This window comes from Ictidomys tridecemlineatus, chromosome 13, assembly GCF_052094955.1.
Source record: "Ictidomys tridecemlineatus isolate mIctTri1 chromosome 13, mIctTri1.hap1, whole genome shotgun sequence".
Classification (NCBI taxonomy): domain Eukaryota; kingdom Metazoa; phylum Chordata; class Mammalia; order Rodentia; family Sciuridae; genus Ictidomys; species Ictidomys tridecemlineatus.
The window spans coordinates 26,165,719-26,187,438 of record NC_135489.1 but is presented as its reverse complement, the minus strand read 5'-3'; the positions used below and the strand labels follow the sequence as shown (position 1 = coordinate 26,187,438).

Here is a 21,720-nt window from a genome sequence, read left to right as displayed (position 1 = left end):
GATGCTTGTCCCACAGTATCCCTTCTTCCCATCTTACAAGCAGAATGTTAGCAGGGTATATACACAATTCAGAATAAAGACTACATTTCCCAGCCTCACTTGCAGCTATTGAAGTCATTCAGAACAACACCAGGACAAAGGGACATGCCCTGGGAATGGCAGAGCTACAACCAAAAGGAACTTGGGTCCCATGAAACCTTGGTGCAAAGATCGTGTACCAGTCCTGGGTAGCAAAGGTCTGGAGAAATACATGTCTGTGTTATTTAAGTCACTGGTATCTTGGAAAATCTTGATATTTGTAGCTGAATCTAATACTAATTCAATGAGGCTTTTTAGGGGGGGAGGGAGGGGGCATTGTTTGGTACTGAGGATTGAATACCGGGTGTTTTACCACTGAGTTAATCCCCAGCCCTTTTTGAGACAGGGTCTAAAAGTTGCTGCTGAGGCTGACTTTGAACTTGCAAACCTCCTGTATCAGCCTCCAGAATTGCTAGGATTACAGGTATGGGCCACCATGCTTAACTAATTCAGTGACTTTTAATTAAAGCTTTAAAAGGAGGAAGCAAATCACGTAGGAATCTGGAGGCAAAAGCACCCCAACAGGAAAAAATAGCAACGGTGAATGCCCCAGAAGTGGGGTCATGCTCAGAGCATCCGAGGAACAGCAAGGAAGCTGGGGTGACTGGAATGGGAGGAGAATTTGAAGAAAAGGGTGGTACTGTTGGGGAGGGGGCATATTCAGAACATAAAAGTTTTCATTTGAAATTTACTTGTGGTAAAAATAATTTGTATGTACAGAAATGTGTATAAACACATCCATTTTAAAGAATAAGGAAACATCTGTGTACCCGCAGTATCCCTTCTTCCCATTTTACAAGCTCCCTGGGCCTTTGGGCATCCTTTCCCGCCCCACAGGTACTGTTGATTTTTTGATAACCTCTCCCTAGTGTTGTTTTAGGGATGTATCATGTACATATGCTTCCCTGAGTAAGACTGGCTTCTGATTAATTCTCCTATAGTCAAAGTTCCCTTTGGTCCACATTCTCAGCACTTTGAATGGATTGTGTCCTTCAAAATGGTTAAGGTAGTAAATTCTGTGTATTTTATAATCTATACAAAAAGGCAAGTAATGGCATCCAATTATTCCTTTATTCTGTATTGCCCTGAACACCGAGAATAAATACCTTTCCTTTATGGGTCTTTTAGATACCTCTTTTGTGAGTTACCATTCAGTCTTTCACCCATTTAATATTTTGGTTCTTTTGTTGTTGTTCTGGGGATTGAACCCAGGGGTACTATGCCACACAGAGTTACATTCCCAGTCCTTTTAAAGATTGTCTTATTAAGTTGACAAGGTTGGCCTTGAACTTGCGATCTTCTTGCGTTAGCCGCCCCAGTAACTGGTATTACAGACATGTGTCACCACACCTGGATGGTCCGTTTCTTAACTTAAAGGAAAGATTTATATTTTCTTATGTAGTCCTTTGAGTTGCATGAAGTATCTCCTCGGTGTCTTTTCACTCTTTGGGATCATCTGTGGATGGACACTTTTAACTTCAATGTAGACAATTTATATCTTTATTGGGCCAGAGACCCAATAAAGTCCATTTCTAGTTAAACAGATGGTGAGTTTTAAATTTTATCATCTATTGAGATAATGGTAGTGTTACCCTCCTTCACCCTGACAATGGAATGTGAATTCACTCTTTTTCTACTATTAAAACTTTCACTGAATTCCAGGGATTACAGCAAGTCTGCAGGATATAGTTGATAAGAAAATAATGGGTTTTATTTATCAGCATGAACAACTGGGATCTGAAATAAATAGGTAAAAAAAATAATACTTAGGCATAAGTGTAACAAAGTGTGCGACAAGACCTATATAAGAAAAATCACAAGACTCCAATGAAAACAATCAAAGAGGGCTGGGGAAGTGGCTCAAGTGGTAGCATGCTCGCCTGGCATGCGTGTGGCCCAGGTTCGATCCTCAGCACCACATACAAACAAAGATGTTGCATCCGCCGAAAACTAAAAAATATTAAAATTCTCTCTTTGTCTTAAAAAAAGAAAACAATCAAAGAAGAACATGAACGAAGAGATACTCGATGTTCATGGACTGCAAAAGTCCATTTTTGCCAACTTGATCTATAAAATCAACACAACTCTAACCAAAATTCAGGAAGTTATTTTGTGACTATCAACAAACTAACTTTGTGTAAAGGCAGAGACTCAGAATAGTCAATACAAAAATGAAGAAAAAAAAAGTCTAAATTCAACATTTACTATAAAATGACAGTAATCAAAAGAGTATGGTATTGGTAAAAGAACAGACCAAGAGGTCAATCAAATAGAATAGTGGGTCCAGAAATAGTCCAATATAAATGCAATCAACTGATCTTTGACTATGGAACAAAGGCAATATAGCAGAAAATAGACCTTTCAACAAATAGTACTATTACAAGTGGACAGGCCACATGCCAAAAGAAAGAAAAAAGAATCTAGGTATAGATCTTACAACTTTCATAAAAGTTAACTAGAAGTGGATTATATATCAAAATGTAAAATGCTATAAAACTCCTAGAAGACAGGTGAAAATTCAAAGGACTTTCAGTATAGCAATGAATGTTTAGGCCACTGAGGATACAACCCATGAAAGAAATAACTGATGAATTGGACATCATTAAAATTAAAAACTTCTGATAAAAATAATAATAATTAAAAACAATTAAAAACTTCTGCTCTGCAAAGGAGACCATCATGAGTATAAGATGAGCCACAGACCGGGAAAAAAGTATTTGCTAAACACATACCTGATAAAGGACTATGAACAAACATTACCAAGAACTACCGAAACTCAATAAGAAAACAAACTGAAAACAGCAAAAAGATATGAATAGACACCCCAGAGAAGATATACAATTGGAAAATAAGCATATGAACAAATGTTCAACATCATGTCATCACAGAATTGTGAATCAAAACAATAATACCATATGATTCAGGACAGCCAAAACCCAAAACATGAACACCATAAAATAGTGGAGAGGATGTAGAATAGAGAGAGCTCTTTACCATAGGTAGAAATGCTAAATGATATATCCTCTTTGGAAGATGGTTTAGCACTATTACCATATGATAAAGGAAACTTAAATACATACTACTAATTGGAAGAAGCCAATCTGAAAATGCTACATACTGAATGAATCAATACCCTGACATTCTGGAAAAGGCAGAACTATGAAGATAACCAAAAGAACAGAGGTTTCCAGGGGTTCAGGAAGGGAAAGGATGAAAAAGTAGAACACAGGAGTCTTAGGGCAGTGACTCATCTTTGTTGTAATACGGTAATGGGTATATAAGTCTGTGAAATCCACAGAATGTACACCACAAGAGTGAACCCCAATGTTAAACTACAGACTTTAGTAGATAATGTGTCAATGTTGACTCATCAATTATAACAAATATGCTATATTGATACAGTATACTGTCGGTGGGAGAGGATGGCAGGGTTAAATGGGAACATGTGAAAACTCTCTGTGTTCTGTTTAATGTTGCCATGAATTTAAAAGTACTCTAAAAAAATAAAGTCTGCTACTCTTTTTTTTTAAAAAAATCAATTGTATTTTTACAAATCCAAAATGAAAGATACAATTCCATTTACAACAGCATCAAAAATAATAAAATATAAATATATTTCAACAAAAGAAGCATAAACTTACACGGTAAAAACTACAAAATGTCATTAAAAGAAATTAAAGATGTAAATAACTGGGAAAACATCCTATGTTCATAAGAAGAACAACATTGCCAAAGCGAAAGTAGTTCCCAAACTGATCTACACATGCAAAGCAATCTTCATCAGAATACCTACCAGCTTCCTCCTAGACATTTATGATTCTAAAACTCATGTGAAATTATCAGGATCTCTGAATAGCCAAAACAACCTTGAAAAGGAATAAACTTGATTTACACCTTCCAATTTCAAAACATATTACAAAGCAATGGTAATCAAGGCAGTGTGGTGCTGGCATAGGATAAATGCACAAATCAATAGAACAGAATGGAAAGTTATGTGTTTACAGACAACTGATTTTTAACTGGGGTACAGCCAAGGCCATTTGATAGGGATAGAACAGACTTTTCAACAATTAATACTGAGACAACTGGATAGCCACATAGAAAAGATTGAAAATGAATCATTATGCCATTTAAAAAATTTGGATCCAACTCCTAAATATGAACTAAAACTATTAATATTATTGGAAGAAGAAATATGGGTAAATCTTCATGATCTTAGACTTGACAATGGATTCTTAGGTAAAAACAAAATCATAAGCAACACAGGAAAGAAATGAGGCTGCAACAAAATTTAAAATGTTTGTGCTTTAAGGGACATATCAAGAAAGTGAAAAGATAATCCAGAGAAAATATTTGCCAATCATATATCTTCAAAAGGACTTGTATCTTCAAATATAAAAATATTTACAACTCAATAATAAAAAGACAAATAACCTCAATTAAAACATAAGGAAAGAATATAAATAACTGTTATTTCTTCAAAGAAAATATGCAAGTAACCAATAAGCACATAAAAAAGATGGTTAGGATCTATTAATCATCAGATATGCAAATCAAAACCTTTATCAGTTCACATTTCCAACCTATTAAAATGGTTATAGTAAATAACAGTAACAAATATTGATGAGGATTTGAAGAAATTGGAACCCTGACACATTGATGGTACAGCAACCTTGGAAAAGTCTGGAAGTTCCTCAAAATGTTAAATATGGAGTTAGCATATGACCCAGCAGTTCCCATCCTAGGTATATACCTAAAAGAAACCAAAAAATCATGTCCACACAAACACACGCACATGAATGACCACAGTAGCATCATTCAAAACAACCAAAAGACGGGAACCACCCAAATATTTGTGCACTGCTGAATGGATGAACAAAGAATTGTCATATATCCATACCATATCATTATTTGGCCATAAAAAGGAATAAAGGAGGCTCAGCATGGATGAACTTTGAAGCCCCAGGTCAAATGAAAGTAAATGGTGACAAAAACCATATAGGACATGATTCAATGTAATGAAATGCTCGGAAAGGCACAAGTGTAAAGTATATCATGGTTACCTAGAGCTGGGAGGTGCAGATGGGGGAATGGGAAGTGATTGCTAATGGGAGGGGGGTTCTTTTTATGGCGTTATAGTACTTGCTTGTAGTTCATACAATAGCATGTGGGAATGGATTCCAGTGACATCAGGTTAACCAATTCTTGTTTCAGTTACAATGCATCAAATCCAATATTTGGGTCAGGTTACTAGCATCAAGAGATTGAGATAAATACAATTTTTTTGGCGGGGGGGGGGGGGAGGCAGGCACTGGGGATTAAACAGAGGTGCTTGACGACTGAATGACATCCCTACTTCTTTTTTTACTCAAGATAGGGTCTTCCTAAGATGCTGAGACAAGTCTTCAATTTGCAATCCTCCTGCCTCAGCCTTTGGAGTCACTAGGATTATAAGCATGTGCCACCACATTCTGCTTCTGGCTTCAACAATTATACTCTGTAACTGAGCATGGTGTACCTGATGCAGATGAGGTGGTTCTCAATACATAATCTAGACTACATGCAGAATTTTTCCAGCCTTATATACATAGTAGGTTGGGTCCACAAGAGGTCGCCTAAGACTCTCAGGTTTACTAAAACATCTACTTGTACATGAACTGCACTGTGTACCCTGCACTTACTAACTGTTCTTTGCCCCTGTAAGCTGCAACAGCCTAGAAAAGTGAAGGTGCTGCTTCCTTTGACTCTTCAGCACCTCTACTACCTACCCCAAATATGCACCTTCTCTCAAGCTTTCTTGTCTTGGTGAATATCTGCTGCTTGGGTATTCTGTTTTCAACAGATATCAAATTTCCACAGGGAGCATAAGTCAAATGCAAATGGGTATCCATCATTTCTTCATTCACAAATATTTATTGAGCCTCTACTACGCACTATTTACCACATTAGAATCTGGGGTGCAATGAAATATCACCTCTGCCCTCATGGAGCTTACAATCTAATAGAGACAATACATGGTGAACCAATACATAAAATCACAGGTGTGATAAATCCCATACAGTATATAAACAGGGTGATATGATAGAAAATATCTAAGAAACACCTACTTTTAAAATTAATTAAAAGCTGGGGGTATGGCCCAGTGGTAGATTACATGCTTAGCATGTGCAATGCACCAGGTTCAATCCCCATCACTAAAACAACCAACAATAAAATAAAAATAAAATCATTAGGAAGGGCCTGGGAAGGTGGTTAAAACTGGGTCTGAAACCTGACTCCCCACTTAGCAGTTGGCCTTAGACAAATCCTTTACCCTCTTAGAATCTGTTTCCACATTTGTAAACTGGAAATAATTCCAACAAATTCTCATTACTGTTAGCTGTCAGGCAAATTCCAATGCCTTCTGTTGCACAAGATTCTTCACAGGCAGACTACTGACAAAGGCATTTCCACAAGGACAAAGGGCAGCAAACACTAAATGCAGATGTAGCCCACACTGTGAGAGCCACAGGGAAATGAGAGCAAATCTGTCATGGCAAGGCAGTAAAGAGAACGAAAGGAAAGGCTGAGACAGAGCTAAGCAGGGAGGAAGGAGCCAACAGGCAACCGAAAGGGACAAGAGCATGCACAGCCCAGAGGAGAGCGAAGGTGAGATGGAGGACAAGGAAGGGCTGAACTTCTGGAAAGTCTGTACAAAACCCAGGGATGAGCTCCACAGGTGATCTAAGAAACTCATCACTGTCTCCTCTAAAGGACTAACCACAACTGCCTCCCAGCTGGTAAACAGCACTATTATCCTTCAACCTGTAACAGGATAAAAGCATAACAGCCCCATTATCTCCAGGGACTCAGCACTTATTCCTGCAGGTATTCAGTAAATTCTGTAACTTGAGTCCACTTGTTCCTAACTACTTTGGCCAGGATCTGAAAACCAGTTTCGTCTAGATTTCCATGAGTTTCCTAAAAACCATAGCTAATTAATGTCACTTCAGCTTAGTCAAAGGGCTTCTGAGGTAGGTTTGGGCCAGAATCCCAAGCCCACTACTCACTCACTATGATGTTGGTGAACTTACTAAATCTGTTTGTCCATTTGTAAAGTGAAAAGCTATTATAAGGAATGAGACACCCTGTAGTAAAGTTAGCACACAAAACCTAATACTAGGTAAGAATTCTTGTTTTTTAAAAACTAGATAAGCCCTTTGAAGGCTTCAATTAGATCTTTTATAATTACTTTATCCCAGACATAAGAAAAACATTAAACATCTGTTGAATAGTTTGATGAAGGCCAAAATAAGAAACATATTCCATGCTCCTTAATTTAGGATAGTTAAGCTTCTAGAATACAGAATAAAGGAAGCTTTATAAATCATTCAGAAATGAAAAGCAGTTTGGGAAATAATGAATGTACTATGCCAGTTGAGAAAATGCTACTTACACCTCTAACATGAACATAGCAATCTATTTTCTTTCTCCATAGCCACCCTTGAACACCAAGAATAAGATCTGATTGGCAACATAAAAGAATGCAAAGTGAAACGGGCAGAGCTTGGCCCTGTTTAGTTTTAGCCTTACCACTTTTCCAGTTTGGGTTGGACTGCCTTTGTCTCAGCAGATCCTACTGGCTTTAGGGAGATCAGAAAGGCCACAATGGAGCCTACAAGAGGAAAAAGAAAGCTGCTACTAAGGGCTGGCCCTAGGCATAAAATGTTTAAAAAAACAAAGTGTAGTCTAACCAATATTTTTGCTACTGCACAGTGCAAGAAAAACTATGTGAAAAATCAGTTGGATATACATATGGAGATGTTTCTAGAACATGTCAGATAAATTCAGTTAACCTTCCATACCCATAGGACCTGCATCAGTGGATTCAACTACACATTTGGGGGAAGCAGGACTGCATCTGTACTGAGCACATACAGGCTTTTTCTTATTATTATTTAAAAAGAAAGCATAGCTATTTATACAGCTTTTATATTACATTAGATATTATAAATAATCTAGAGATGATTTAAAGTGTATGGGTGGATGTACACAGATTATATTAGTACAATGTCCTCTTATATAAGAGGTAACATCTGTGCTTGTTAGTACTGGGTGGGGCAGCTCTGGAAGCAGTCTTCCCAGATAATTGGGACAACTGTATATTTAAAACTGAGAAATCCTGTGAAAGTATCTTCCAATTATCCTTAGCCCAGTTCACCAGGCTCAGAAGAGCTGAGGATCTGAGTGCAGATGGCTGCATAAAGATAAATGTGTTCTTGGAAAATACACTATGCAGCCCTTCTCACACCTCCTAGTGGAATATAAATGACAACTGTCGGGAAAGGTGGCATGAATCAAGAACCACAAAAATGTTCATATCCTTGACCCAGAAATCACACCTCTAGGAATTTATCCTAAGAAATAATTTATGCACAAATCTAAAATGTCCCATGGGGAAAGAGCCACACAATGGAATATCATGGACTTAATAATGGTTGACAGAGTTTTTAATGACAAGGAAGAATGCCTATAGATTGAGGGAAAAAACAAGGTACAAATTTTATATAAAAATGCAGAAGCAGCAAAGAGTCTGGCAAGAAATATGCAAAAATATTTAATGTGAATCTCTTCTCTCTGGTGATGGACTTAGGGGCAATTTTTGTTGTTCTTTTCTGTACTGTCTACATTTCTACACTGAACATATACCACTGACATAAACAAGAATAAAAAATCAGTAAACCAGACAATCATTGAAGAAGAATGGGCAAATATTTTAATAAAACTTTATTTGTTTTTTCTAGAAATTGCAGTGTGGTTCCTAACCAAAAAAAAAGGGGGGGGGAGTGGGAGTCATACAAACCAGTCATTTATTTGATAGGAGGCATGAGACTCTTAAAAAGCAGAATTCTTAAATTCTTTTCTATAAGTTTCATTGTACCCATTTAGAACTGTAGCAGAACAGATGGGAATTAGGTGGAACCATCAATCACCCATCAAAATGACACTACCAAGCTCTCACATCACATGAACCCAGTGCCACTAAGTCCAATGTCACCCTTAAGTTATAATGGGGTACTACTTTACATTTTCTAAGGTGAAAACAACTAGGAAAAAAATTCATTATTATATTCCAAAGAACTAGAAATAATTGGAAACAATTACTTTTTACCCAATGAAGGCTGGGGAGAAAAGAATACCTGACAACTAAACCAATGCTCTGTAAAAACCTTAATAGTTAAAAGCACAAATGTAACTTTTCTGGCAAAAGAAGAAAGGAGGTTATTAGATGGTGAGTATCTAGGATTGGTTTGAAGGTATATCAAAGTCAAAATAGTTTCTGTTCAACTTTATTTAAAATTCAAAATCTTACCTTTCTTATTTCTTAATACTATCCTAAAGAACCTTGTTTTAAACCAAGAGTTATGGATCAACTGAATTACACTTGCTATCTGCTATCTCTTACCTACATATTGTATTTTTATCCTGGAACATGTTATCAGATAGATGCCACATAACCTGAATTCATCACAACTGTTTTATTTGGCCTTTACATTTATTGTAGAACAGACGCCAAGTATTTATAACTTCAGGGCAGAAATGGAATAAGATCCTAAAATGGATCCCCTAGGGGTGAGAAAGTGGGTGAGTGTAAGTGGCTCTAGGCGAGCAGCTACAGTCAGCACCAGATATTCTGCAGGACGTACCAAAGCAAGAGAAGCCTTTCCTATTTCTAAGTGAAGAAAGGTAAAAATACAAGTTGGTTAAAAGACTATAAAAGTAGTAACTACAACTCCTTTCCTTAAACAAGATACTCCAAATAATGACTGACTGGCTGACATTCTAAGTAACAGCTTTTCATTCCATTATACTTTGTTAAGCAGAATCTGGGTTAGCAAAATACACTGCTATCAGGATCTTTGTAAAAATAATTAAAGTGACCATATTAAATCAAGGGTAATAGCTTAGAAACCATGTTGTTGTCATAGTGCCAAAAGCACACCGAAAAGTATCTTCAAAGACATCTACAAAAGGTAAGCCCAACATTAAAAACTTAAAAAGTATATTTTTAAAAGTGTTAGTTGCCTGAGGTAAAATAAAAATTTATACATAAGTTCAGTGTAAAGCACCAAAAATGAACACTAAAACTGTTCACATAAAACAGTAACAAGGAAACATCACAACTACAAAAGGAGAGGTTATCAGTTACAAGAACCAAGTAAAGTAACTAATTTCTATTAATATTTTCATTACTTTATAAAACTTTGCTGATTCAAATGGGAGAAAAGGAGTCTCCGAGAATCTAAAGGGTCACAAAATGATAACAAATATCCATTATTTCTTTGTTAACAAATTATACCACACAAATCAAAGTTACTTTTTCTGATTACAGAGTTAACAGAAATTGCATCTGTACTTACACAGCAGCAACACGAAATCCTACCAAGAAGTAGTTCTCTGTATCTGGACCACAAATAAGACTGTAGTCTGGACTGAAATCTAACAGTTAAAAGATGAAACTGGCAACTATGGTGCAACTAGTGCTAAGAGTCAGGGCTGACTTTGCTTTTCCATGTCTTTAACATGTAGCCCACACAAAGGGATACTACATTAAATAAGTGGATGATAGAGCCAAAGAAGGTATAATGTGGAAAATCACACACTACAGAACACGAAAAGGGGCAACAAATGCCATGAAAACTTGAGAGAGCATCAAAACCCAAGCAGGGAGCTCCCTGGAGTTAAACCAATTCTGAAGCAAGGTGTCCTCGTTAAACTGCAAGTGGACAGCCCACCTCTGGGCACCTCTGCTTGAGAAGGAGACTCGTCAGACTAGCTATGAAAAGTGAACACAGCCTAGGAGAGAAAGCTCAACATAAGAAAATGCTAGCTTCTGGATAATTTAAGAAGCCAAATGAAATAAAGTATAAAACTTGGATAAAAATGTTTCTCTACAAGGAAAACCCAGTTTATGAGTGGTTTAAAATTAAACAAACGATAGGGGAGTGGTTTGCAAAGTGGACCCAGTAAAGCTAGAGGGGTGGAGTGTTTCTGGGTACCATGGAGTGAGACATGAAGTGGGCTTCATGTCCCTCTCCCAAACCCTTCCTCACTGTTCAGTTTAAACATTTCTCATTTTGTTTCATCTTTTGTGGTTTAAAGAAAGACTGAAAAAAAGGAAAAAGAAATTAATAATGTCCCCTTTCCTTGCTATTGTCTTTTCCTTTTGAAAATCATTCTATGAGATAGAAATTACACTGGCAAAAAATATGACCGAAGACCTAAAACAACTTCTATGTCACTGCCCCTAAAATGTGAACAGTTTCAACAGTGATTTGTGTATTTTTCTATAAAATCAATGAGCAAATTAAATTCTTAGGGAGAGACTAAATTTTGTTCGTTCCACCTTCCCTAAATCTGTCCTTCCACTCCTATCAACATTTCTAGACATTGAAAAGAAAATTCGAACAAACATTCTAGCCACACCTTACCTCAAAAATATTTCATTCAAAGGCTGCATAGAATTTTTTAAGAAGGCAAGCCTTAAATTTATAGAAAACTCTAGAATGAGAATGTACAGTTACCAAAAATAACACATCATGTCAGGGCAGAATCTGCATAGTGTTCTTAGATATAATCACTAATAAAGAGCAGCCAAATCCTAGAACTTCCTCTGCATTCATGAGCAAACAGTATCAAAATGTAAATGACAACCAGGGAAAAAAGAACACCACAAAGGCCATTTTTCTTTGATGGAATCATGAAGAGTGAAAGAATAGTGAAACTCAACTTTGGCCACTTATCAAAATTTCATTACTGCAACAAAAAAATAAATCTCCATGGAAAAGACTTTTAGCAAACATGACTTCTTTCCATATATTTTTTCTTTCACATTGGATTAAACAGAAGTTGCTGTCATTTTAGAATCAGTGATTACATCTTTTTTAATTAGAAAGGTTTAAATATTTACAGAATTTTATTGCTGTTTATTATACCCCCCCCCAAAAAAAACACCTTTAAATTGCCTTGTAGAATCCATCCAGTAATGTATGAAATTGAAATCCACTGCTCAAGAAGACACTGTTATGGCTGAAATGTATCTGATGCTCAACATGAATACGAAAAGTCCTTGTGTGTCATTTGGTTCTTGCTTCAGTCATCTGGGTTCATCTCTCAGAAAGCAAAAGAATCCATTTGACGTTTCAATAAATATCAAATTGCCAAAAAAATAGCATCCATGGACCAGAGATCCAAGAAAGAGCAGTTTTGATGAATGATTCCCAGAATCAAATGAGTCCGCCTTTAGTCCAATGAGATGATGTCAGGAATGTTACTTCCACTGCTGGTTATGACCCCTGTCTCACTTCTGCTGCTGGATGAACTAACATGAGTACTGCTTTCATGGGGGCTGGTGGTGGTGACGGACGTACTGCTTGCTGTTAAGGGTGAGGTGAGACTATCCAAAAACATAGGAGGACAGTACTGCTTGAAACAAACAATGATGTCGATGAGGAAGAGGCTACATTGGTTTTAAATAAAGAGACTAGAAACTGTTAGATATGCACAAGTGATAATCACATATTTAAATTGCCCTTGAATTTAAAGATACCTTTAAACTTCACATCTTTGGGTGGAAGATGGCCTGAATTTAGCTAGTTTACATTCTTCAGTGAATGCATCATATTCTTGATTCTCTCAAATCAAGAACATGTGAAACTTGTTTGTTGACCGAATACAGAGGTAAAAGAACAAGTAATGTCAATAATAACTGAAATCACTTAGTATTAAATATTGGCCCCACAATTATGATTCATTCTTAATTGGTCACTAAGTATATTTAGACAAGGTTTAAACCACAATATAAAAGGCTGATAAGCACTTATTCTTCAAGCAAAAATGCTAATGAAAAGCTTAACCATTTTCCAAAATTCAGTATCAAACAGACCTTTTATGAGTAAGAGTGAATATTAAGAGTGAGCAGCAGAATGATGGGGCTAGACTCCTCTGTACATACACATAGAACACTACTTGTGTAATAAAAATGCCAACATTCATTCTAAAATGGAGACTTCAAGGAATGCTCATGCAGGAAATCATATAATCACAAAACTTTGGAATGCATCTTAATGAAGATCTAATCTAATCTTAAAATGCTTGCTTGACATTCCTCACCAGTGTTCATATTTCAAGTCACCTTACCATACAGGCTGCTAATTACCCCCAAAGACAAATCTAAAGTGTGAAAGTCTATAATACTGACCAAGAGGAATGGAGAGAAACAAGGGATAAATATTTAAATGATCATAGTAGAATATGTTATAAGAGAAACAACCATACTGACTTTAACAAAATAATTAGCAACTCACTGTCCTAAGTGGGTCTGGATACAGACTGAAAAGTTAGTAAGGATATCTGATTGGTATTATATAATCTATATATCATTCAATTCATTCTTAGAACCACTAACTTATGAAATGGTCATTTAAAACTGAAATTGTTTAGACTCCATGATCTTCAAAGCCCATAAATAAAATGGGAATAACAGCACCAAGTTTAGGCTGTCTTTCAACAGAGAAAGTTATTTAATGTTTTGGATGGAAAATTCTTGATATAAAGTGAATGCCACACACAAAGAGATTCAAGGGATGTTATAAGGGGGAGAAAGTAATTTTTAAAAGCTTCTAAGTAGCTCTGAAGATAGTTGAATCATTGGATACTACAAATTCTTCTCTAAAATCAAATCAATTTCTAACTTCTCTAAAAAGTTGTTACTAAAAAGTCAGGGAAAAATCTGGGGGAAAATTCCAGAAACTTATGATTTTATTCTTACTACTTTTCAGGTTGGTTTTTACTACCTGACAATAAAAATACACCCCTCTTCATTTATACAATGAGTGGATGCTATAGTCCCATCCTCCATGTACTCCCTCGCCTTGAATTGTTATATTCCAGTTGTAACCATTTTACTTCTAACCCTTATCTATATATCTACATAAAGACAATAGATATTAAGGGGCAATATGGAACTAAAGCAGGAAAACCTAAGGATTCTATAGTAAATGGAAGGCACAATCTCATTCATCTACCAACTTATGTAATCAGCCTGACACTCACCGAGGCAAACAGAACTATGAAATAATAATCTCAGGCTCTAATATAATTTTTTCTAAAGGACTTCACAAAAATTGGTAACCTTTAAGTCTGAAAAATCCATATCCTAGAAAAATAGATATCCTTGCTATAGAATCTACTAAATCAACTAAAGATGACAAGAAATTCCTCAGTCTGTTCATTATTTGAGGTCCAAGTTCCCAGTGCTGTTTGTGTTCAGATTAATAAATGACAGGAGGCTCGTAACAGACCTGCAGTTAGTTGATGCTGAGCAATCCATGAAGTAGGGGTCTATGGTTCATCCTTTGCCCCACTACTCATTATACCTGCTCTCAAAGTCTCTTTCTGGCTGTTTTCTTTCCCTATTTTTCCTCTGCTAGAGCGCTAAGCATGTGAATGGAGTCCATGCTCACTGCAAAGTCTGAAGGGCTGGAACTCGGAGCTAACAGAAATGCTTATCTTTAAGAGAAAACAGGCACATCACACCTTTTCACTGAGGTATTCCTAATGTCTGATGGTTTTCCTTCAAACAATGGAGAATTAAGTTGGCAAGTCAAGTCTATTTAACGAGCTTTAGCTATTATTTATGTATATAGTAAGTTTCTGTTTTGGGGAACTGGAGACTGAACCCTGGGGCACTTTTACCATTTAGCCACATCCTAGCCTATTTTCTTATTTAAGTTCAGGGTCTAAGTTGCTGAGGCAGACTTTGAACTTGTGATCCTCCTGCCTCAGCCTCCCAAGCCGCTGGGATTACAGGTGTGTGCCACCGCACCAAGATTAAGTTTTTATTGATAAAATTTTACCTTTAAAACCTTAATCCCCAGCCACCTGGCACTGCTTCCACTCAATCTAATCAAATACTGATTAATCTCAATAAAGTATGATTAAAAGCTTAGGTATTAAAGACAAAAAATTATAAATTGAAAAATTGTAACTTTATTTCTCCAAATAAAACTGTGAAATATTTATACAGTACTTTCTTCCCTTCAATGTAAATAACTGATAGTTGACTGTCCTGATTTTATGCAACTGGTCATTTTTAGTTAGTATGGCATAACAATCAAATACAAATTAGTTGCTTAAATTCAGGATACATACCTGGGGATCAACTGGAATAAGGGAAAGAAAATCCAAACCTAAAACAAAAATGCTTTGTTAATAGTTGACTCACATTTTGGAGACTAGAATTATTTTCCAAAATGATTTTGTATTTATCATAAATCACAAAACTACTGGGTTAAATGCTTACCACTTTGCCATAGGAAGTTCTGTACCATATCACTTATCAGTGACACATCAGTGATATTTGATGCATATAAAAACCTGACAAAGTAACTGGAAAAACCACCTCCCAGCGTCTCAAAGGAAGTAGTCCAAAAATTTTCAGAGAAGTAGGACTAATCATACATTTTTCCTTTGTCATTTAACAGAATGAGAGGCAATCAAAACGATGAGATAATGATCTTCAGATTAAAAAGAAAAACATACTTAGGTTCTTAAAGATAATTCACATTTATTTTTCAGAAATACACATTGAGGTTCATCTAAAATATTACTTCTTAAACAGATGTCTCTTTCATTGATACCTCTCTGGCCCTTGCTGCCAATGAAGAGTAGTACACAGTCCCACACTCCGCACAAAGCAAGCAGTTGGTAACTATTGCTCACTAACAAGCAAAAGTTAATACAAGTTTACTAAGCTCTAAACCAATGACCTGGGATTCTCCACTTACGTTTTAGAAATAGGAATGTAGAAAAGGTTGCCCAGGAATATCATTTAAGAGGGTTAAAGTAACAGAATAATAAAACTTCAGATCTGAAAAACCAAGCAATGAACTTCGAAGTCAGTTCCCCTAGACCTCCTTGGGTAACTGAATTCTTTTCAATTATTTCAAAACAAAAAAGGAATCATAGTAGGCCTAGCCATTAAGACAGGTCAGAGTCTATCAATAACATGGCTTTTTATATGCAGGCATTCAATGTCACCCCAAATGCAACTACAGAGTCACCAAAGTATGATGTTATATACACTATTACTCGAAACAGAGACTATCAGTGAGGATTGTTTTTAAAATATTTAATATCCCCTATGAATAATTTTGACTCAAAAATTTTAAAGTGTATTTACTCCCTTATAATCTCATAATCTGCTGTAAGCATATCAAGTGATATAAACTATAGCACCAGTTATCTAAAATGAAACAATTCCTAAAGCATTTTTAAAATGTTGCTATAGTTTTTCATTTCATACACTGGTTACCAGCTATATAATACAGCAGTTTGAGACTATGATGGACAAAGGAAATTACAATGAATCTTTCCAATGACTTCCTCCATTAAACTGAAATCATATTTCTAAGCAGAGAGTTTCTTTTCACATTAATGATATTGTTCAGTAAATTCTGCTTCTGTACAGTAATTCAAATTTAGCCTAAAGTTACATACCTTCTCAGAGCTTTATATAGTAAAATTTCTACTGCTGTCACAAAAAGTTTATTGGAATATAATTGGCCTCATTTTATTAAATTTTTGTTTTGCTTCAAATGGTATAACATTTTTCAAATTTTTTTAAAGTTTCTACGTTTTAATAGTTTTTTAGTTTACATGTTCTATCACTTAATGTTTATTACTCAATCCATTTTAACTTTTTTAAAAATAAAGCTAAAGAAAGTATTGACATCTCTGATGGAATACTGTGTACTGAAACCAAATCACTCAGAAATGTTCATTTTCTAAATGTTCATCTTCTTCCATTTCATAATTTCAACTTACATAAATTCACAGTCTTGATATAATATTCCGCTTTTGCAGCTCTGTTGCCACTAAAGGATGCAGAGATCCAAAGATTCTACCTATTTTCATTATTTCAATATCCAGCTTATCTCTTCGGGGATTTTTTGTGTGCCAATAAATATCAAGTCAATTAGAAAATAGTTAAAAAGATTTACTTGATCTGTATCTTTTGATACTCCATCCAAACATAACTGAAAAATGGTGACATACAATGCCATATTAAAATATCTAGACTTTTTTAAAAAAAAAATTGGGGTGAAACCCTAGATTGTCTTCTAAGCATTACATAGGTGCTGTTAATACAAAATACAATAGGGTTTTAAAGTAAATATTTCTTAATGAAACTGTCTTAAGCACTTAACAGTGAAATGGATAAAATGTGATGTTTTATGTTACTCCTTCTAATAAGAAGTTAAACATCCATCAAAATCTTGCATTTTTTCCAGGTATAGCTGCACACACCTGTAATCCCAGCAACTTAGGAGGTTGAGGCAGAAAGCTCCCAAGTTCGAGGGAAGCTTGGGCAACACAAAGACATAATCTCCAAAAAGAAAAAGAAAAAAGACTGGGGAATGTAGGTCTGAGGTAGAGCACTTAGCACACGCCTAGCATGCATAAAGCCCTGGGTTCAATCCACCACATACCAAGAGTCTTGTATTTTTACATTTTAAGTAGAGTAAAACTCATGAACTAATAGTTTTATCAACAGTGATGAAAATTTTACTACCTTGTTCTATAAATTTAGCAAAATGTTATTCCTTATTTCATCATGTCAATTGTAACATATGATACTGATATATTTTTTGCCCTTCTAAGTATTTCATGGTTGAAAATGATCTATTATTTTAATTAAAAAGTATTATGAAAAATTCTGATACATTCTAAATGTTTCTGCTTTATTAACACTGATAAAATTCTCATTTTTGAACTTTAAATGCTTCACTAAGTGAAACTGACTCATTAGTTTTTTTACCCTCATTGATGACAACACACTTTTCCTTAACTTGCGCCATAAACTTTCACAAAACATGATTGCTACAAGATTAAAAATGTAAAGGTTTAGCACTTTCAAATTTTAATGATACAACTGTTGAGCACCATTCGCACCTGACAATATGGCACTAGCAATAATAAGGCAGTCATTATTTTTTTCTTGTAATAATCAAGCTGTTTTCCATTCCATAAATACAAATTATGTTTAATTTTGTATTCACTGTTGCACAGTATCAGAAGATGTTCCAAGCTGCAGTTCATTATTAATATCATTTCTTCTTTGTATTCCTGCAGATTCAGAAGATTCATATTTATGATGTTTAAAAAGAATGTTAAGAAATGTATTAAAACTTTCTTATCCTTTCATTCTTGGTGTTCTATTTAATATTTTATTATAAAATTATTAAATTTATCAATACCCAAATTCTACATTATGACTAATGACATAAAAATCATACATAAGAATAAAACAAAAGTGACTACTAGTTATAAAGAGCAAGTTAACATAAAAACAAAATTTAAACTATTTGGACATAATAACTACTTCATAACTCACACTCAACAATAAACTAGTCATTCTTCTAAAGGATAATTGAAACTATTCTATTTAGTTTATCAACTGCTAAGAAAGTTTCTCAACCTTTTAGCAACCAGATATTGGTTTTTATTGGTTAAACATCAGTCCCATATATTAGTGTTGTATCCTCAATACCAGCTTGGAATGCATTTTCCCAAATACACAGATTAGACTAATTTTACACTACATTTTTCTCAAAACCACACATTTTTTTAAAGATGTAAAATATCACTTTATAAGATCACATTCTGAAATAATGTAAATTCTCCCAACTTTAAAAAATTCATCCAGACCCACATCATTTGAAAATGACCAGGGCAAGTGATTTATTTGTAAATTGTGTCTATGCTATTGCTAAATAACCTGAGCCACTTCAATAAACTGAAAAGTTCACTATCTTTTCAGGATTAGTTTTTAATTCAAGATCTTAAAGAAACAAATTCTTCAGGGATGATTATTTATAACATCTACTAAGACAATACATGGAAGACTCTTCAACACCGCCAAGGTAAAGCAACATAGACCATTAGGAATTAGAAATATTTGCATTTCCATCTTTGTCATGGTCCATAAACCCTCACCATATCTCAGCATCAGCCTTTATATACAACAAATACTTTTTACCTGGTACAAATATATACCTGCTACAAATTAAATATCCGGTAAACATATTTTAGAAGCAAAAAGTAGTTTTTTTCTTTAAAGCTCCTTTTGATGGGTACTATTTTAATTTATTCTTTACCACTAAATTTTATTCAAATAATCTAATTTCAAGTGGCAAGATTATATTGGGCTAGATAACACAGCTATCAACTGTTTCAATAGCACAAATTTTGACCAACAAAATAAGCATTGTGTCTAAAACAAAGGGCAAAAAGAAAAATAAACCACATCAAAATCAATTTTACAATTCCATAAAAGAAAATTGATAACAGAAGAAGGAAGTATATAGGGCCTTCAGAGAAAAGTGAAGCCATGAATAGAAGAGGCACTGATTCTATCTTGCTTTTAAGTGACAAAAATTTAAGCAAAAACAATGGCTATAAAGAGAAGGAAGAAGAGTAAAGGGAGAAGCCTTTAAATTTTATAATATGCCCTTGATTGCATATTCTAATACTATGGTATAATCTCCAAATATTAAGATCTAGAGAAACACATGATAGATCCTATCCTTTTGGGAGGAAATCCACTGGGTACAGCTAGCAGGCAAAACTGGCCCCCCAACACATCAGTATATTGGAGAGTTCTGATAGGCTACTGAGAAAGAACAGACTACCAAGAAGAATATGAGAAAATACTCTCCCTAAACTGTGAAGCTTCTATGATAAATAAACCAAGAAGTCTAAGCACAAATTCTCTATAAGGGAGATATAGTCTATAAAATTTTCCTTCTATTATCCTATATTCCCTATCATCAGAAATCTATAGATTTCTTAGTAGTTACAATGACAACAACTGAATATGATGCAAAATAGATATTACTTTTACATGAGGACTTCAAATTTCTTTACCACTTTTATTTAAAATTTTAAAATTTATTTGCTCCACTGATTAAGATTTTTTAAAAAATGATAAAATTTGATTAAAAAAAAAAAAAAAGAAAAACAACAAAAACTCTCCACATACCTGGCAAGTCTGATGACATGCTTGATATTGGCGTGTGGTGGAATGGTACTGAGTAGTCTGTTAATGAAGGCGGAATAGCAGCAGGATCAACCGAAGTCACACTGGGCACCCTTACAGAAGATGGCTGATACATGAGAACCCTGTTTTAAATAGCATGGGAAATTACAAACAATCTGGCTGTTAGTTCACAGGAGAGAAGAGCTGAACCACTGGGCATTCTCAGATGTACGTTCACTAAGTCTTAGCACAATTATATGGCTACTACTCACTACACAGTACTCCACACTCTTACTCTCCTCTTTCATAACAGTCTTCATTTTAGAATGAATGTATCCTGGCTCTTAACAGCAGCTATGATGTAAGAGCAAGCTGGCATTAAAAACATGATGCACTGCTGGGGTAAGATATATAACACTTTCATTCCACAAAAAGAAATGTGTTTGACATATGCTTTTATTAATGTAAATGTAACATGCATGTGGCTATTAGTAATTTATCTCTAAAAAATTTAAAAATAAAACAGAGAACTCATAAGATTTGACTTTAATCAGGACACTTTTATGAGCAAAGCAACCCACAGTAGCCCAACCAGAATTTCTTCAATTCTAACTTGTATTAATTTATTCAAATATTATCTGGGAATGCTCCGAGCAAAGCCGATCAACCAGATAGCAGTCAGGATAAGAGGAGCAGTATTCAGGATATAGGATACAATATTCAGAAATAAAAAAGCCGACTATCATGATGTTACCTATTTTTCTATAAGAATTTTTGACTTTTAAAGTAGCTGTTCATGCTACTAAAAATACAACTAAAACACATAAAAATATTTTATAACTTAGTATTATAAATATACACTATATAATTAAAGCTTTGTAATTTCAAGAAACAATATAATTAAAAATTAAACATATTTTTGAAAAAGTTCAGACTTGAAGAAAGATGACTGTACTTTTCTATTTAACCTGCATTTTCTCTTTCTCTTAACCCAGGGTAAACAACTAGAACTGCCTAAGAAAAACATTTTGAATGTTTATGAGAAGCTAAGCAACATTACTGACCCTGTTGGCCATCTCGCCAACAAATAATGAGATACAAGAACGGTGCAAAATATTTAAGGTGAGCATTCCAAAGCACTGCTGGTTAACTTCATGAGTGAGGCTGAAAGAAACCATTAATAAAGATGAATAAAGCACAATCTTCTTAGAAACTAAAAGTAGGACCATGGTGACAAAGCTGGCAGGGATAAAAACTTGGGACCTGTAGATGTCCATTCTCTAGATTAAAATATTTTCTGTTATCATTCAGATTATTAAGTGCTGGTAATGAGAACCACCTATTTGCATGATATTTTTCATACTCTGGTAAATAAATCATGTTAGGAAATAGTTTAACCACTTAAATAATCAGAATCTACTTAGAGTCCTTCTAAGACTGGTTTGTGTTAAACCATAAGGACCTTGTCTAGCTGTTATTCCATATTACTCGTTGAAAACAAAAACTGAAAATGTGGAAAACAAAGTCATTTTGAGAGTACATATATATAGTTGTGTTGGCAA

The 21,720-nt window shown here is 34.9% G+C and overlaps 1 protein-coding gene across 11 annotated transcripts in view; it reads right to left on the bottom strand.

Moving 5' to 3' along the window:
- Positions 1 to 1,130: 1,130 nt before the first annotated feature.
- Positions 1,131 to 21,720, bottom strand: part of Pias2 (protein inhibitor of activated STAT 2) — a 99,633-nt gene continuing 79,043 nt past the window's right edge. For 3 of the 11 annotated variants that reach the window (XM_078030080.1, XM_078030077.1, XM_078030079.1), the window contains 3 exons: positions 20,162 to 20,301; positions 15,271 to 15,308; positions 8,811 to 12,543 (listed from right to left, as the gene is read on the bottom strand). In XM_078030080.1, coding sequence (XP_077886206.1) covers positions 12,361 to 12,543; positions 15,271 to 15,308; positions 20,162 to 20,301 — 361 coding nt within the window. In that variant the 3' untranslated portion in view covers positions 8,811 to 12,360. Of the gene's footprint in view, positions 4,832 to 5,971; positions 7,733 to 8,810; positions 12,544 to 15,270; positions 15,309 to 18,072; positions 18,247 to 20,161; positions 20,302 to 21,720 lie in introns of those variants that run through there. The other 8 variants (XR_013429578.1, XR_013429577.1, XR_013429579.1 and 5 more) reach the window with 8 other exon arrangements.